General features: G+C 41.1%; 1 protein-coding gene across 3 annotated transcripts in view; it reads left to right on the top strand.

Moving 5' to 3' along the window:
* Window positions 1–17,099, top strand: part of LOC115052729 (exocyst complex component 3-like) — a 44,386-nt gene extending 27,287 nt beyond the window's left edge. For 2 of the 3 annotated variants that reach the window (XM_029517018.1, XM_029517016.1), the window contains exons 4-15: window positions 1,146–1,423; window positions 1,500–1,766; window positions 1,913–2,031; window positions 5,254–5,368; window positions 5,458–5,568; window positions 5,809–5,909; window positions 6,045–6,161; window positions 13,036–13,171; window positions 13,621–13,743; window positions 13,839–13,994; window positions 14,100–14,221; window positions 14,564–14,855. In XM_029517018.1, coding sequence (XP_029372878.1) covers window positions 1,146–1,423; window positions 1,500–1,766; window positions 1,913–2,031; window positions 5,254–5,368; window positions 5,458–5,568; window positions 5,809–5,909; window positions 6,045–6,161; window positions 13,036–13,171; window positions 13,621–13,743; window positions 13,839–13,994; window positions 14,100–14,221; window positions 14,564–14,855 — 1,937 coding nt within the window. Of the gene's footprint in view, window positions 1–1,145; window positions 1,424–1,499; window positions 1,767–1,912; window positions 2,032–5,253; window positions 5,369–5,457; window positions 5,569–5,808; window positions 5,910–6,044; window positions 6,162–13,035; window positions 13,172–13,620; window positions 13,744–13,838; window positions 13,995–14,099; window positions 14,222–14,563 lie in introns of all 3 variants that reach the window. The other variant, XM_029517019.1, reaches the window with a different exon arrangement.
* The last annotated feature ends 2,024 nt before the right edge of the window (window positions 17,100–19,123 follow it).

Here is a 19,123-nt window from a genome sequence, read left to right as displayed (position 1 = left end):
CTCATCACTTTTGCAGGAGCAAAAATTTATTATGCTTGCAACACAAACACAACACATGAAAGACTCAAATGAGCTCTGGTCACATTGTTCTGTGTGTGTGTTCCTGTGTTGTCACTGAGGTGAACAAAGGAGGGAGAAATATCTGGATGTCTCACATCCTTGCTGTCTCTCATCAGCACACGCATCACACATACACATGCTGAGCTCTTATTTTGAAGCAAAAGCCCTGGCAAAGCTATCTTGTGATGCAGAAATTGATGTGGGAGAAGACATTATTTCCTGTCCCTGTCAGTGCACATGTAGCTGGATGTATTTCCTGACAATGTGTGTTATCTGGTGGATGCAATAATATAATGTTATGACAAACTGAGTAATGTTTCCTCTTTATTTTTTTGTATCACGTATGTTTCTGCTTTTAAGTCCTAAATTAGAGACATGGTTTTTCACTCCTTGTGGGCCAAAGAGATTTTGTGTGAGTTCAAGTCTGGCATGAAACATGTTTATCTGATTCAGTGAGACCTTATATGCTGATGTTTCTGCAGAGCTTAATTTAAAGCCCTCCTTTGTAATTTGTGGTCGCCATCAACCACCAGTGTGTTAGTGCTTTGTACAGCAGGAAGTCAATGTGGCTGTTTGACTGGGATGGGGGTGAAAGGTGAGGTCACTGACCAGAGAGGCTGATTTTAAAAATCAGCAGCGCTCCAGACAGGACAAAAAGCTGAACCTGGTACATTTAGGACTGAGACTTCACCTCAGCCTCACCCCAGCCTGTGTCATTGCACACATCTGGATATTAACAATGGTGATGATGGTGAAATCAAACAAACCCTCCTCCAGGGCCCAGCCAAGTAATAGATACCACCAATTTTCTGTGACGCACATGAGGAGCAGCTCACTCTGCGCTTCAGAATTGCTTTTCAGAGATGAGTGGGTGATGTCACAGAGGTTACATAATTTTTTAGTTAAAGTCAGTATGATTCTGAGAAATGAAAAACATCACAAACTAAATATTCTCCATCATGACACATTCATAAACATGTGTTCATAAGCTGCCATGGCCGTTTGATTCTGTCACAGGTCTAAGTGACAGTTGAAGGAATCACTAATAAAGTCTGAACACTTTTTTCTGTGTTTCTTTGTTTCAGTCCTCGAGATCCTGCAGCTAGTGAAGAAGCGGGACCTGTTCCTGGCAGACTCTCACATCCTGGAGCTAGAGCAGGAGTGTAATGAGTCCACTGCAGCTGACCGAGGAGCCATGACACAGTCAGAGGACAGTGCCAGCTCAAGTGCTAAAGATGGTGGGCGGAGGAAGGTGAAGGATGTGGAGCTGCTGTATGAAGAGCTGCAGAAGGAGCTATGGGCAGTGGTCAGGGAATCGCTTAGGTCCCCCACAGCTGGGCCCAACTTGGGCCTGGTGGTTCAGGTAAGGACTGCTGCCTTGGGTCCAGCCATGGTCCCAGATACTGGTGTTGACCCAATATCCCTGTGTGGGCATGCAGGTGCTGCAGCAGGAGGAGCAAGCAGATAAAGACTGGGCTGTCAGTGAGGGAGCATCTCCCGGGGGCCCAAGGCCTCGTTGCCTGAAGCAGAGGTGGAAGGAGGCAGTGGAGGAAGCAGCTGAGGGCTCTCTACCAGAGAGAGCAGAGTTCACAGATGGTGAACTGGACAGATACCTGAACCGGCTACAAGCCCGTGTAGTGGAGGACCTGGGTGCTGCCAACAGGAATGTGATTTCCATTTACCCTGAAGAATTCCAAGTCTTCCAGGTGAGACCACACCTGGATGCAGAGACATCTGGCCTCTTAAAGCTTTTGAAGTCGGTCTGAGATTTAAACATTACCACTGTCTCATGAATTCACAAGAAACATTCATGACTTAACCTAACTTTTACCTTTAACCTTTGACGTGTCAGGTGTATGTGCTGAGCTACCATCAAGCAGTTTCCAGGCGGCTGGTGGCCATCACCGACAACCAGCTGGAGATTACTGACATCTACTCACTGCTGGACTGGCTGTACAACATATACAAAAGGTACACAGCAAGTCCACCTATGGCTGGGTGCAGTTTCCTGCTTCTATTATGTCTTTTCTCATTTCATTAAGGCTTTTGTACAGCTGTAATTAAACCGAATGTAGTGAACAACCAGAGGAGTCGCAACAAAATAACCACAGCTGTTGGACACAGATCAACAATCAGCAGGTCATGTGCCGGACCCTCACTGTATGAACCCATCATTCAGGCATGGATAAACTATCTTTGGATAAAACCATGGATATATTCATTCTTCTTCTACCGCTTATACGTTTTGTCATTGAGGGTGCTGGAGCAAATCACAGCTCACATTGGGCGAGGGTGGGGCACACCCTGGACAGGTCTCCAGTACATCAGGGCCAAAACAATTTATAGTCACCAATTAACCCAAACATGCCTGTCTTTGGATGATGGGAGGAAACCGGAGAGCCCATGCAAGCACAGGGAGAACATGCAAACTGAACACAGAAAGAACCCAGGGAATCGAACCCACAACCTTCCTGCTGTGAGTATAAATATGAAATAGAGAATTTAAAGGAAATAACCCCAAGGAATGGTGGAACTTTGTAAAGGCCTAAGATGGGCCTCATCATCATTCATTGGAAAGATAGAAATTCTGGAAGTTAAGGATGACAAAGTTGCAGAAGTCTAAACTGCTTTGTGACAGGCTGTAACCACACATTATATCCTCCCCTTACCCAAAACCTCATAGATAAAACAATCTCTGCAGTGTAGGTCAAGTCAAATAAGCTCCCATCCATCTCAAGCTCTGCAAAGCAAATGGCCCTTATGCCATTCCAAACTGGTTACTTAAAGAGCATGTAGAGGAGCTTGCTGTTGTCATTGCACATATAATAAACTGCTCTTACCCACAAAGAATTTTCTCCCATGCTTGGAAACAGTCAAATGTATGCCTCACGCCTAAAGAGGCAAAGCCGGGGGCGGTCTCTTTCTGTAACTTCTAGTGTTGGAAAATTTCAAGGCTTGACATGAAGAAGTTCATCTCCATAATTCCCGCTGTGTCTTATCAAAATATCCTACTGTGGCTTATCTTTCTCTGCACAGCACAACAACAGAATTGGTCTGGGTTTGAAACAACTATGACAAGAGTACTTATGAATCAAATCAAATCAGTTCAGATTTTGTATAGCGTCAAATCATAAGAGTTACGTCAAGGCACTTTACATATAGAGCAGGTCTAGACCAAACTTTTTATAAAATGATTTAAAGAGACCCAACATGAGCAAGAACGTGGGAACATTGGCAAGGAACAACTTCCTTTAAGAGGCAGAAACCTCCGGCAGAACCAGGATCGATGGGAAAGTTGGGTAGCGCAGGGAGAGAATGAGAGCAGGAGGAGGGGATATTCAAAACAGGTGTGGGCAGGAACGTGAAGCTGCATGGAATTCATGAAGATAAGGGAGCAGCAGGCCTTGCAGGAACATGGGGTAGTGATGATTCACCACCTGCAGGATGAGGACAGGGAGAGAGGAGAAAGGAACTGGGAGAGACAGAGACCTCAGGGAAACATGGTTAGTGGTATGTCAGTGCATGCAAAGGGGAGAGAGAGAGGTGCTCAGTCTTTCACCCAGCAGTCTAAGCCTAAAGCAGCATAGCTAAGGAGTAAGTGAGCTTTAACATTTTAACTATAAGCTCTGTTATACAGAAAAGTTTTAAGCCTGGTCTTGAAAATTGCTAAAGAGTCCGCCCCCTGGACTGATACTGGAAGTTGGTTCCATAGAAGAGGAGCCTGATAACTGAAAGATCTGCCTCCAGATTTACTCTTGGGAGACTCTAGGAACCACAAGTAAACCTCCTTCTAGAGAGCGGGGTGGCCTGCTAGGACAGTGAGGAACTATGAGCTCTCTGAGATATGATGGAGCTTGGCCATTAAGAGCTTTATATGTTAATGGCCGATATGTCTAAGCAACAGTGAAACTACCCATTTTTAGGGTTTTTTTCAAAGGTGGTAGCCCAATCTACATCTTACTTCATAATCCACATATATTCATTTTCAACTCCAATAAAGAAGATGTTGGTGGGGGCAAGGTCTTTGCTGTAGGCGGTGGCCTATATGCACTGCAGAGGTTGCATACCTCCATGTTGTGGATCACATGACTCTGAATGCAAAACTTTGACCAGCTTCTACAGCCTGGCTAGACAGTTATATCTTGGGAAGATGGCAAATAGCAACCGCAGCTCCTGTTTTGATCCTATTGTTACATCTGGAGTGCCAAAAGGGGGAGTAATTTCCCAATTCCGCTTTCCTCTCTACATGGCCAATCGTGATGCAGCATTCAATGACACACTAACTATGCAGATGACATAGGGCTGTGAAGTGCAAGCCACCTATCCAGCAAAATAGCAGATCTACATCAATGTACCAGAAAAAAGTCAGGTAGGATAAATGGTCACTGAACAACAAGCTGTTGCTCAACGGGCAAAAGCAGTACAACTGCAAATATGTTTGGCCCTGGACCCACAATAACATCCCTCTCTGATGCTTGGAGGACAAGACGTACCTGTTGAGCAATCAACCAAATACCTGGGTCCTGTAGACTCAAAGCTCAGTGGAGACATACACATTGAAAAAGGCAGTAAAGAAAGCCTTCAAGCAGCTACATGGACTGTTATGGCAAGATATGGATTATCTGCAGATAACTTGATTACAGTATACACCACTCAAATGAGGCTGAGTCTGGAATAAAGCTCATTGCTCTTGATGGGCTGTACAAAAAACAGCAAGCAGAGCAAGTCTAGACATGTGCAGACTCATCAGATGAAGTGCTGTAAACATCTAACAAGCACAACCCACACTTAAGACCAGAAGGGATGGGGTAAAACACAAAATCCTTTGCATGACCTTTTCCCACCAACACAAGGCAGCTGCACTGCCAGGACACTCAGAAACCAGCATAAGTTGCTCAAACTCAACACCAAAACCAAGAGGCTGAGGAAGTGAAGGCTGCGCACAGCTGTGAGGCTAAACAATGAGACTGTTTAAAGAAAAAGAGCTTAAATTACCTGGATTCCCTCATGTCTTTTTTACTTTTTATATTGATTGCCAAAGCTACCTTGCTTGCTAACTGGGATTTTTTTTTTTTTTTGGCACTATAAAATTTTCCTGAACCTGAACCAGCTGTACAGGGGAGGTTTTCTTTCCTAAGTAGTTCCTTCTGGCTCACTGAAGAAGTTTCTATATATGTGTTTGTGTTGTTTCAGGGATGTTTTAGGGACTGTGTGCATCACAAGTCCGTTCAGCCACTTGCAGCTCAGTCCTCTGCTGCCTTCAGAGACTGTAGAAAGATTGGAACTGGACTGTCTCAACTTTGTCAGGGTGAGATGCGCGCACACACACACACACACACACACACACACACAGAATTTATGTGTGTTTTTGTTGATGTTTGGCTCCTCCCCCTGTAGGCTAAGGTTACCACAGAGCTAAGCCAGGTGCTGGAGGAAGAGGAGAAGAGATGGATGGAGACTCTCCACATTGAGGAGTATCAGATCACTCTGGCCCAGACAGTTATACAAGTATAATCTGCCCCCCCCCACTCACACACACATACAGTCTCAGATGGACAGGTGTGACATTGTGCCATCAATGATCAGAGACGCGGATCGAATGTTAGTTTTTTTTAATGTGGAATAATTTGTCAAAAGCTTTACAATGTATTTACTATTTTCAAGGACTTTTTGTTAGGAAAAACTGTATACAAAAAGTCATTACCATATCCAAAAAATTTAAGTTGAGAGAATGTGTTGCTGTGTCAGAGACTACAGGTGGATCTGGAGCGTTCTGCCTCCATTAATAGGAATCTTGGCTCCAGAGTATCCCAGTGCAGCCTCAACGGCCTGGCCGACTTCCTCTACAGGTACATACACACACAAATATGGTTTGGTCTTTATGGAGTAAAGTGCCTTAATGTGACTCTGTTATGATGGTGGTTCATATCACCATATTATGGGCCAGTGATCCTGACTCTGACTCTCTTGGTCTATTGTTCTAGTTTCCAGCGTAAAGTTGAGATGTTCCATGAAAAGGTGCAGAACAGCATGTTCGGAGACAGTGAGGATGGATATGTGTCCAAAACCATTGCCCTGGTCAACTGCTGTCCCCCTCTCAGGTACACACACCCACACCTGTCAAGTGACTTACAGAGGAAACAGAGCTTTATCTTTATCTTTTATCTGCTCTCAGTGGAGACACAAGAATAAAGTTTCAGCGTTAACAAATAAGAACAATAACTGCCACTTTCTGTTGTTTAGCTGTATTAATTTCATTAAATTATTCCCTAGGAATTGGTTACCTGTCACTGATCATTAATGTGTCAGGCTAGTAGAGTTTAACAAAAAAGCACATTCTTATATACAGTACGTATGTTGTGTTACAGCCTCACAAAGGGAGCCAAAAATGTTGTGCTCACAAAGCGAGTATGAGTGGTCAGATTAATTCAGTTTAATAGAAATTTAATACAGGGTACCATCCTGGAAGTATTCAATGACCTACTTATCGCTGGTGACTCTTTGATACCGTTGAACACAACAGTTAAATTGCCTGAAGAAAATGAGTGGTATTGTCACAGTTTCACTGATACATATCAAACAGAACCCACCATGTCCGTTAGAACTATAAGATCTGCGAATTCTCAGTGGTGTGGCCCAGGGATCAGTCTTCGGCCCTATACTTTTTTCCATTTACATGCTTCCACTGGATGAGATAGTTGAGGTGAGATATGGTATTGATTTCCACTGCTACACTGATGATACACTTTTATTCGATGTATAATTATGGTTGTTTCAGTTTGTGATTTTATTGAATGGGTACTTTCTATATGTTTGTGCCATGCACAATTTTAATTGTAAAGTGTTTTGTCAACACCCTGCATGGTGATTCTACAGTTTAAATTACGTTTAACTGATTAATTGATTAATTGATTGACTAAGGCCAACCAGGAGCTAGAAGGGAGGTTTGTGTTTGTGTGTATGTGTGTGACTGTGGAAGTGTATGTGCATAACTTTGTGTCTATGTGACTGTGTGTATGCGTATGTTGGAGTATGGAGTACCAAAAGGCTGACCGGGATGACTGACGCCAAGATGGCTGAGACCAAGCTTGTCCGAAATGGCGGGCAAAATTTTGAGTGGGGAGGGCACAGAGACGTCCTGACCTGACGCAAGTGGTGTGTAGCCCAGGTCCTGACTAGATACGTGTGTGTTAACCCCCACCACGGACCCACTCCCTTTCACCACACCGCACTGTGCGCAAGTGCAGACTCATTAAGGCAGTCGAGTGTGCATCCTTCAACCGGTGAAATTTCAGTTCTCTGCTACAGCCAAGAGATCTGTAGACTTCACAGTCAAATAAAATGAAATGATCAATATTCAACACGCTTGGTCACTGTGGGAAATGGTGTAGATGCAGTGGTCCATCTAAACACGGTAATTTCATGTTATCCACTGGACAAGCTGTTCCTCAGTGGTCATGGTCAAATACTGCCCGCAATTACAATGATACTATATAAGCTAATAGTCCTTCCCAGACACTATTAGTCCCTACTTTTGGGTTGACCCAGAGGAAGAACAGTTTATGGCATGGTCCTTTGGCTGCAGTGCCATCTCTTCTGGATCCAGCCCAAAAAGAAGACAAAATGAGAGAACCACATCGGAAAATCCCTGAAAAGGGGGAAAAGTAAAACAAAAACAAGCGTGCCTGTCCAGCTCCGGCTTAGCCATGCCCTTTCCTGCTGAGCAGGTTGGCACAATTGTGTTCTACTTTCCATGCCTTCTCTTTTCGCATCTTATCCTGACTCTGTGCTCCTGGTGCCTCGTGCAAACCTTCCTTCAAATGTCTTGAGCACAGAATGAAGGAAGTAAAGATCTGGTCAGAGGACAATTTCATTTTTCGGGGTGTTGTTAATTTGAATGTCTGTTATGGTGATTGTGATATCATCGATGAACTGATGCAAATTAAAAAAGGATTTTATTTATGGTTGCGGCTGTATTTCTGAACTTTGGCTGCTGAGGAACTTAAAGCTCTTTTGTGTCCAAAGATTCGAAGGGTCCATGATCAGTTTAAAGTGTTTATTGTAAAAAAGAAAAATCTAAAAGAGCCAACAAGCAGTTATAGCAAAAGAGAAAAATAATACATGACTTTCAATAAATAGTGGTGAGATGATAAGGGGAAAGGATGACCAAGCTTCTAGTTCTCTCCCTTTGTGCTCAAAACTCCCACTACCCCCCACAAAAAATAAAAGAAAATAACCACACACCCTCAATGTGTCAACACAATGACACCATCAACCCAATTATGTAAAACCTATGGCAAAATGCCAGGCAAAATGTATTTGTAATTATAATGCAATATATATATGTTATAGAGAGGCCATCATGAAGAATTTCTTTCATCATAACAATGCCAGAAATGCATACAGTCTTCAAAAAGAGTGATCTTCACTACAAGTTGGGCTCAGTCCATAGTCCATAGTGTATGCACAGTAGTGTGCAAGGGGCAAAGACCAAAGTTAAAAAAAAAAAAAGAAAAATCAAAACTAAGTCAGTCTGGGCTTTCAGAGTTTTTTGTTGGTTGGTCTGTTCAAAAATACGGTCTTGGTCTTTATCCGGACATGACGAACTAGTCCTCTTTTATCCATGGTCTCTGCGATTTCTCCAGTCAGCCAGGTGTTTCGAGCTGTTGAATCGTCCATGATGATCAGGATGTGTGTGGTGTGAAGTTGCGTCTGATTTTAGACCATTTCTGTCTTTCCTGAAGTTGTGGAAGATATTCTTTAACCCACCTTTTCCAGAAGCGATGACATAAACTGACATAAACTGAATTTGCCTCCACTTGCATCAAGGATATATGTCATCCGGTTTTCAGAAAGTTGGTGTGAGTGCTTCAAGGTTTTTCGGGTCTGTAGAAGCCTTAGTGATTGTTCGGCAGTTGAGGATTGCCTCAGCCTCACATAAAACTGTGTGAAGACCCTCTTCATCAAGAATTTGTACATTAAAAGTTGAGTTCACAATCTTTCTCACTGATTTAATCAATCTTTCCCATACACCACCATGGTGTAAGCCAGCAGGGGGATTGCTTCTTTCAAATCCTGCTGAGCTCCAACAAAACTGGTGCCATTACCTCGTCTGGCTATCAACCACTGAAGGGCATTAATGAAAGAGTCTGTGTTAAGTGACAATGCCACTTTAATGTGAACTGCTTTTATAGCTAAGTAGGTGAAAATAACACTAAAGCCCTTCACAAATTTCCTTCCATTCTTCACTCCAAAGGATCCAAAATAGTCCACTCCAACAAATGTAAATGGAGGTTCATCACGAGCGACTATCCAGTGGCAAGTCTGCCATCTGCTGTAGACCAGAGGTAGCGCTTACATGCAGAAAACTTATTTTGACAGTATCTTTCTGATCAACGCAGTGATGCCAGGAATCCAGTATTTTTGGCATAGCCTAGATACCATATGGATGCAACCACTATGACCCATCTGTACATGAATATGTTGCAGAATCAGATTAGATATGTGGAAATCTTTAGTCAATATTACAGGATGTTTCACCTCTTCTGGCATTGCTGTTCTGCTTAGTCGGCCTCCAACTCGCAACACACCATTGTCCAAGATGAGTTTATGAATGTGGCTGGTCCACTTGACATTCTTTCCTTTGACTTGCAATTTCGTCTGCAAACCTCCTCTTCTGACAAAAGCAGATTATCTCCATTTCAGCAGCAGCCAGTTACTCCACGGTGAACTCCAGATGAGGGTTTTCCAAGGTCTGAAGATTTCCTGTGTCATTTTGTGCTAAGTTTCTGTGATGAATGTTATCTGAGCAAACATGAACACAAGTTGCATGCTTTCCTTTTCTGCTAAGACACACAAGCAGTCTCTTAAAACTGAGTTCCACGCTACAGCTCTTTTCAGATGAGTCCAGGAGAAATGATGGACGAAGTGTGTTACTAGATCCATGCTTTCAGTCATTACCTGAGTGACATTTACAGTTATGCTCTTGATTTTTGGTGAGATTTTTTTCCAAACCATTAGGATTTTGAGGATTTAACTCTTAAACTCTGGGAAGCCTTGTCTGCTGGGTTGTTAGTTGTGTTGACATATCTCCACTGCATAACCTTTGGCTAACATGCCATACACAAAGCTGGTGTAATCAGAGTGGAAAGATGGATCTCTTCAAAATCTTTCCTTTAGGTTCAGTGTGCATTGTTCAGCCACATGTCTGTTTTCAGGCATACATATTTCCTTCTCTTTTAAAAGTAAATAAACGCAGTAATGACCATCAAGATAGATAGATTGTGAGACCAAATCCAAAAACAAATTGTGATCATCTTTTTATGGTTCTCTATCTCATTAAGTCATTTGAACTGTTGCTCCCGCACTTCAAGTTTCACAACTGAGATCCTGTTGACACTGACTTTTGACTGTTCCTGAGCATCATCCCTTTTTCCCAGTGGTCCATTAACTGTCCACCAAAACATGGTTTTAACAGCTTAAGGCCTGTTTCCCACACTCTGTGTGAAAGATCACAAAAATGGCTGCTTTCCAGACCAGCAACTTCATGACCTGAAACAATATTGTTTTTCCCATGATCCTTCTGTGACCCATGGAATACTCAACCTTCTTCTTGGAGTTTAAGCTTGGTCATTAGGCCCACTGTACAAAACAATGCAATGCTACCTGGGGAAAGAAATGCATGAGTATACATTACTGCACTCCCCTTCTTGGCTTTCACTTGCACAAGGACGATTGAAAGTTTGCAATTATCCTCACCGTTTCCAGTCCACTCTTTTTAGCTGTGTCCTTTTTAGCTGTCTTTGTTTGCTGTGTGTCCATCTCCTTTTTCCTTTGGTGAATATGCAACATCCTGGGATGTTTCAAATCATATATGTCACAGGTGAGTCACTTTCTGCAGTCTTTGCTGAGGTGCCCTTTACACAAACAGCCAAAATATCATCCATTTTCCCTCAAGAAAGCAATTTGCTCATTACGTTTTCGAACACATATCCAAAGCATGTCCACCGTCACAAAACAAACAGATTTTCAAGTCAAATAAACTTTTTCCTTCATGCCTTTTCCAAAGATACTTCCTTTTATCCTTGGTTGAGGTTGTGACTTTGACCTCCTTACATGTTTTCTCACTGCTGGAGAGTTTTTTTGTTTTTTTTCCCTTTGGTAATGCAAAATTAAAAAAGGGTTGTTATCTATTATCTGTTATGAAATTTAATTTGATGTGTTCGTAAATGGAAATCTGGAATTAAAATATCTATTAATAAAATATCTAATTTTAATCTTAAATATTAAAATTCACTCTTTATCCGCTTCCTCTAGGCAACATTATCAGGAAACACAGCATCAATTTCCATTGTTATGCAGACGACACTCAGCTGTATTTATCAATGAAGCCAAATGAAGTCAGTCAGATAGTCAAACTGCAGACTTGTCTTGAAGACATAAAAATCTGGATGACCCCAAATTTTTTACTCCTAAATTCTGACAAACTGAAGTTATTGTACTCAGCCCTAAGCACCTCCAAGAAACTCTATCTAATGATCTCATCAGTCTGGGCAGCATTATTCTGGCTTCCAGCTCCACTGTAAGAAATCTTGGAGTCACTTTTGACCACAACATGTCCTTTGTCCCTCACATAAAACAAGTCTTTATGTCAGAGCTTATAGTTAAAAAGTCAAAGTTCACTTACTCCTTAGCTATGGCTATAGGCTTAGCCTGTTGGGGGAGGCACCAACAGAAAGTCAAAAATTCCAACAAACTCCACGATGCAAGGTGTATTGTATTCCAATGTTCCAAACTTCAGCCGCTGAGGAACTTAAAGCTCTTTTGTAACGCGTCCAAAGATTCAAAGTGTCCATGATCAGTTTCAAGTGTCAACAAAAAATATGAGAACTTCTGGTTTTCTCTGTTTGTGTTCCCTTTTGTGTTCAAAACTGCCACTACCCCACACAGTAAGTAAAAGAAAATAACCACATGCCCTCAATGTGTCAACTCAATGACAGCGTCAACACAATGATGTAAAACCTATGAAAAAATGCCAGGCAAAATGTATTTTGGCTCCTACATTTATCCTAACAATAAACCTTGGATAACTAAGGAGCTAAAAAAAGAAAAGAACATGTTCCACAGCTGACCCTCCTGAGAAAAAGGGCTGTGTCAATGGAAGTGAGAAATGAAATAGCAAAAGTTAAAAGTGACTTCAAGAATAAAACTGAAAAGCACTTTGGTAGTATCAAAATAGTCTGGACTATTTAAATTTATGGCCTCCGTTAATAAGTAGGCAGGTTTGCCAAATCATCATATCAGTGTCATTGAAATCAAATTTATTTCTATAGCTCCAAAACATTACAGAGTTACATCAAGGCACATCACACAAAGGGCAGGTCTAGGCCAAACTTTTTATAGAATTATTTAAAGAGACCCAACAGATCCCCCGATGAGCAAGCATTTGGTGACAGTGGCAAGGGAAAACTTCCTTTAAGAGGCAGAAACCTTGGGCAGAACCAGGCTCGGGGGGGGGCCATCTGCCTCGACCGGTTGGGTTGAGAGAGGCACTACATTCATCTGACTCTTACTTATATGGTGTTTCAGTTAGCGTCATACATGGCCACAGCGGAAACACAAACCTTGACCTTCATTTGGAGGATGTGGCTGGTCACCTGAACTTGTCCCTTGACCACTAGCCTTGTGAACGTTATGTGCTGAGTCTGTCCATTTAGTTGAATAGCAGCCATAGTTGGACTTTGTCAGTGATTTGGCCAATTCTCTTTGTCTGAGTTTTCATACTGAGGAGAATGTCTATTTTTGACTGAAGTATGTCTGACCCTTTTTTTGTGTGTGTGTGTATTTGTATCTACTTGTTTATTGTCCTGCTGCTAGGTTGTTGATGTATGGTCCTGATCGACTACATGGAACTTATACTTCAAATCACTGAGCATCAGTTGATCTGTTACAGTGTGTTTGTGTGTGTTTCTACAGAGGCTTTGTTCAGCACTGTGCTCAATGTGACCCGGGGGTCAGTGAGGACTCTCTGCGTCGGGCCAACAGAGCTCTGGACCACATTGTGCAGCAAGGTGTGAAGGTCCTGTCCGAACGGCTGTACCTGCACATCAGGGTATGCACACATAACTGAGTAGTTTCTGTTCAGATCAGATCACTTTACACTTCATTCCTGACTTTAGTTTGGTTTAATTTAGTTTATGCTGTCTTCAATCAGTTGTCATGTTTTTGTGGAACTGAGTAGAACTGATAGTTTTGGTTTGGCTTGGTTCGTGGTTGCTCTTTATCCCGGATTAGCATGGAGTTTGCAGTGTGCTCATGTCTTCACGCTGATTTCTGTTCACTTCAGTTTAAAAAAAAAAAACAAATAATCAAGCAATGAGGGAGATAACATTGCTCGAGATCATTATGTCTAATTGTTTTATGAGGAAAAATGTATTCAACTCACAAATCACTCTCAATACAAAGTCTGACGGGGCCCTGTGGCTTCACTCCTCTTGTTTGATTTTGTCAGAAGGGATTTCATGAAGAGCATCACTGTGTGTGTTTGTGTGTGTGTTTCAGCCATTCTTTGAGCGGCTGGTGAAGAGAAAGTGGCTCAGTAACTCAGAGCCATATGACCAAATTGAAGCTCTGATCAAGGATTACTTCAAGAAATATCACAGGATGGACAGTCCACCATACCAGGTACACACACATGAACATATGTGCAACTCACTCCTGCTCTTCCATCACACCTGTTATAGAGGTGATCCTCGCTCTCTTCTGTCTGTCGTCCTCAGCTGCTGGTGGCTGAGGTCCACCGGAGGGTGGTGATGGAGTACCTTCGCTCCATCATGCGAGGCAGAATCATCTGTACCTCTATGAAGATGAGGAAGAGGATGGCTGGCCGACTCAGAGATGAAGGCAAACAGATCAAAGTCCTCTTCAAAGACCTGGTTAGTGTTCTGGGTCAAAGGTCACGATGCTTGAGTATGCTTGGATAACAGTGGCTCTGTTTGTCTGTCTATCTGTCTGACTGTCTCTATGGGTCTGCCTGCCAGGAGTCGCCATCTAGCTGGCTGGACAGTGCTCTGTCTCACATCTCAGAGATAATCCAGCTGGAGGATGTCCCCTCTATCCAGATGGAAGTGGGAGTTCTGGCTAGAGAGTTTCAAGATGTCAGGTATTAACATAACTAAACATCACATTTCCAGCTTCAGCTACTTTTTATTATGAAATAATATTTTAGTTGTGAAAAACCCATGGATCTGTGGAGCTGTGTTCCTCACCATGTTTATATCTATATTTATTGTTCACACCATCTGCTGAGGGATATTTAGCTTCATGATTAGAATAGGTGGAGACCCTCTCACAGTCTCACTGTGGATAGCTTTGGAACAATGTCAATGGCATTCTTTATCTTGTCTTTGATGTGAATTATAATCTGTGTCAGTGCCTCAAAAAAAACTCCATTTAGTGTGACCTGTTCATTCTTCCCTGTTTGTCTCAATCTCTCTGTTTTCAGGAAGAAACATGTGTCAGCTATTTTGAACATCCGTGGAATGACTCGGCAGTCGGAGCGTCAGGAGATCCTCAACATTGTGAAAGACATCGAAAGCAGCGATGGCAGTGGTTCGGCCCGGCTGTCCCGGGAGCGTGCCCTGTTCTCAGAGGTGCCGGTCACCTCTGAGGTTCACTGCCTGAATGTGGGCCTGAGTCGCATCGCTCTCACTGCCTCGTCCTGCTTCAGCACACTGCGGACGCGCCGCCGCAAAACCCGAACACATGTCCAGGAAAACCCTGATGATGTTCTCTGAGCAGCCAGGCTACGTTTTTCTCAGACTGGAAGTGAAACTGCTGTTTTTTTGAGCTCCAGCTGCCAGATGTTGATTTTCATTATTCATGGAATAAACAGCTGTGAGTATTATATACCATACAACCACTGACTGAACTATTCCAATAGGCCTTTGCGGTGGAATGGTGCGAAACTGATGGTGATGACGAGGATGGCCGGTTCAAGGACTCAACCAAGAGAACTGAGAACATAAGTGGATTGAAAAATCAGTTCCTCTATCAAACTGCTTCTGTCTCTTATCAAAAAATGAATCAAGCCATTTCTACTGACTACTGGCAAGTTGAATTGAAACTTGTGGAAGATAAAAAAATTCACTGATTAATGTAAGACTTAAAATTATATGTCCTAGGAAGTAAAATCATTTATCAATTATGTAGGTCCAATCTTTTCAAGGCTGAGGCCTGATCACATTGGAGGACATCGGTGTGTCTTCATAACAGGTGATTTATGGTATTTGGCAAAGTTCTAGGGCTAATGTGGTGACACAGTGATTTAAGCTCATATTAACCAAAGTGGATCTAAATAGGGACTGAGCCTTAACATTATATGGTGATATAGTGATTAGGGCTCATTGAAAAACATGTTATTTGGTTTACTTTCATTCAAAAGTTGAAAGTTGCTAATATGCTAATTGTTTCTAAAAAAAAAAAAACAAAAAAACAAAAAAAAAAACAAAACACAAAACAAAAAACAGGCTAACATCACAGATGCTTCATGGAAGATTAACCATTTTGCAAGATTTACTGTATTTGGCATTTAGCGAAATATTTTTTCACAGCTAACACAGATTGCAGACGAAACATGATGGTAACACTACTCAAAGTGCAGAATGTTTGCCGAATGTTTTTGTTCTCAAATCTGGTTCAATAAGTTCTACTTATATTTTCATATTAAAATGCATTAAAGACAAATTGAGCTCTCAATCAGGCACACTTGCATAAAATCCAAAATGCTTGACCAAGGACTGACTTCAGCAGTAAAAATACCTATTTTAAGTACTGTATATAAAGTTCTACTCTACAGTTTCCTGTGATTGAGCTAATCCCCCTACATGACATACACTTACACTTATATGAAATTGTGTTTCTTCAAACCTGCAATGACCAGGCTTTAATGATGCCATTGTAATGTAATTTAATGTGGGTTTGTTGCAGTTTCCATGTTGATTTTCACACATTAAACTGAATTAAATTTTAGCTTTTTAGTAAATAATCATCATCATTCTAATTAGATTTGGGGCTTTTGGTTATTGAGGTTTTTTTTTATTTGCCACCTGTCTCATTGCTGTTTGACATCAGGACTTCAAGATTTATGGACTTGAGCTAAAAGGCACTTAATGTAGGACATCAGTATTCTGTGTTTAGGTGGATTTTGAACTACTGTGTATCCTGCGGTAAAGATCAGAGCAAAAGGACTGAACTGGACTGTATTTAGCTCATTTCACAGTGCAGGTGATCAAGAGCACTGAGGTGTCTTAAACCTTGATTCTTGGATACAAGAAGGAACTCTGGAGTTGTTATGGGGTCCTTGTTTCAGAGCAGAGGAGTTTATAATCCTAGGATTTGGAGATTACATACTTGCTTCATGGCTAAACTGGATAGTTGCCGTCTTATTGTTGCACACATTTCACATTTTAATCAAAGGTACGAGACAAAGATTGAGTCTCTATCAGCTGATTGTGTATTTAAATCCAAAATTATGCCTTAAATTCTTTGATGTGATGATGTTTGTTATACATGGGATTCAGATAAATAGAGATGTACTATTTCTTTCTATTACCAAAATAATAGACTTTTACTACAAAATATCACGTTTTTATTCAAGATTAGAAAAATTTATAAATGAAGAAAGAATACTGTCAATATTAGAGGGACAGAACAACAGACTCATCAGATTGGGGATTCAATCTCATCTAATATTAAAACAATTTATTCAGCTTCTCTTAATATTTACACATTTTATGCTTTTGCATATTTTAGCTCATAAACCACAAGCAAACCTAAATGTTAATTTCTTACTGAAGATTTTCCACACCACAAACTCTTTATCCTTCATCGTTCTTCCTTTGTTTTTATTTTGAAGAGATGCTTGGCGTTAGCTGAGAGCTAGGTCAGATATTATTCATGTCTGCCTCTGATAAATGTGGATAAATGACTGAATATGTCTGTACAGAAAGCTTTAAAGCACAATAAAGTATTAAATCAGATTACTGCTGTGTTTTTATTTTTATGGAATTTAAAGTTCATTTTAAATGTAACAAAAACTGTACTGCTGCCTGTTTTAATTTAAAGAGGTTCTATCTAATTAACTAAAACAAACCTTTTAGACTGATTCTAATTAGAGCAAAATCAAAAGGAACTGCATGTTTTAAATGGCGTGCCATTCAAATTTAATTACCAACCATGAAAATGCCTCATGTTTACAGCACATAATTTCATGAATCAGTTATTTTCTTTAAATTCACACAATATTATTAGGCCTGTTATTATATTATTACATTATTGGGATTGTTCTTGGTTTTCTCTATTAACACTGAATATTTAAAAAATCTATATAAATATCTATAATCATCAATCACCGCCTGCCTGAATTGGTGGCTGAATCACCAATGAACCCAAACATGATGTCGGGTTAGGGTTAGGGTTAGGGTTTTGGACGTTGGGAGGAAACCGGAGTACCATGAAGCAGCATGAAACAGAAAAGACCCAGGCTGGAAACTGAACCTGCCACCTTCTTATTGTGGGGCGACAGCACTAACCACTATGCGGTTGTATCACCAAAATCTGCTGCTGATTAACTTTCATATCCCTCGTGCCACAGGTCAAAGAGGGAGGGTGGCTGTGATATGTCAATCCTGCTAATTAATCAATCCTAGACCAAAATTTGGTTATAGATCTTTTGAAAGTCTTACCCTCGGTCCCTCAGTTTGTAATTATTACAGGTAAAATCACTGGATGATTCAAGGCAGTTTTAACATATGGCATTGAATTTGACCAATTAATAATTTTTCCCAATAACCGTCTTCTCTCTGACCCTTACCTTATAACATTAACGTAACATAACGTTTCCAGTAACAGGCTGACAGCATCTGGGGATAAATTTAACTATAGCAGATGTTTATCGGAAGATGCTGTGGCTGAATTTAAGCAGAATATTCAGTCATCATTTGCTGCAATGCCATATCTAAATTCAACAGAGGACTTCCCCCCAGACAGACTGATGGCTGACTGATGATGCGTTACAATCTTGAGTCTGTGACTCATCTGAAAAAGGAAGAAGTGAATCAGGGGAGACTGGAACCTTGGTATAGCTGTCAAATCCATGCCTTAAAGCATATGTCACAGTAACTGGAAAAACAAGGCAGTCCAGGAATGAAGATGAATCCTACTGAGCCTGGATAGGAAGCCTACAAACATAAAAAAACTCTTTGCAGTGCCAAAAGCTATGAATATTCAGTTTTCATAGAGGAAACCAAGAGCAACCTCAGGTTTCTCTTCAGTACTGCAGCCAGGCTGACAGAGTTGCAGCTCAGTCCAACCACTGATTCCTTTAGTTCTCAGCAGCGATGATTTTATGGGATTTTTTACAAATACAATTGTAACAATCAACCCAAATTCACCAGCTCTACTACTGTCACATGCAGCAGCTTTGAATCCACTGTAAAACCTGCTTCTTTTTCACCTATAAGTCTCTCCAAGGTCATTTTGTTTAGTCACATCATCTAAACCATCAACTTCCCTTTAGACCTGGTACCTACCAGACTATTAAAAGATTTTTTTTCCACTAATTCCACTAAAAGTTTATCATCAAGTTATGTACCACAGAATTTCAAGATTCTTGTTATTAAACCTCTCCTCAAAAATCCTAATCTTGATCCAGATGTTTTGGCTAATTATAGACCCATATCTAACCACCAGGCACTTAATCATGGATTTCCACAGCTTTCTGTACTTGGACCAATCCTTTTCATCCTAAAAATTTTTCCCTCAGGAAATATTCTCCAGAAGCAGTGTATTAATTGTCACTGTTATTCCCGATGATACTCAGTTATGCTCTTGTCAATGAATGAAACTAAACAGTAGTCAGACATCAGGCATGTCTTACAGACATAAAGGCCTGGATGACCTAGAAGTTCTGAATTCATACGAAACTAAAGTTATTACAAGACACCAAGCACCTTAGAGAAGTATTATCTAAACATTTAACCACTCTGGATAGGACAGCCTTCAT

The sequence above is a fragment of the Echeneis naucrates genome, chromosome 13 (assembly GCF_900963305.1).
Source record: "Echeneis naucrates chromosome 13, fEcheNa1.1, whole genome shotgun sequence".
Lineage (NCBI taxonomy): Eukaryota > Metazoa > Chordata > Actinopteri > Carangiformes > Echeneidae > Echeneis > Echeneis naucrates.
The sequence above is the reverse complement of the archived record's forward strand: the minus strand, read 5'-3'. Positions and strand labels throughout refer to the sequence as shown.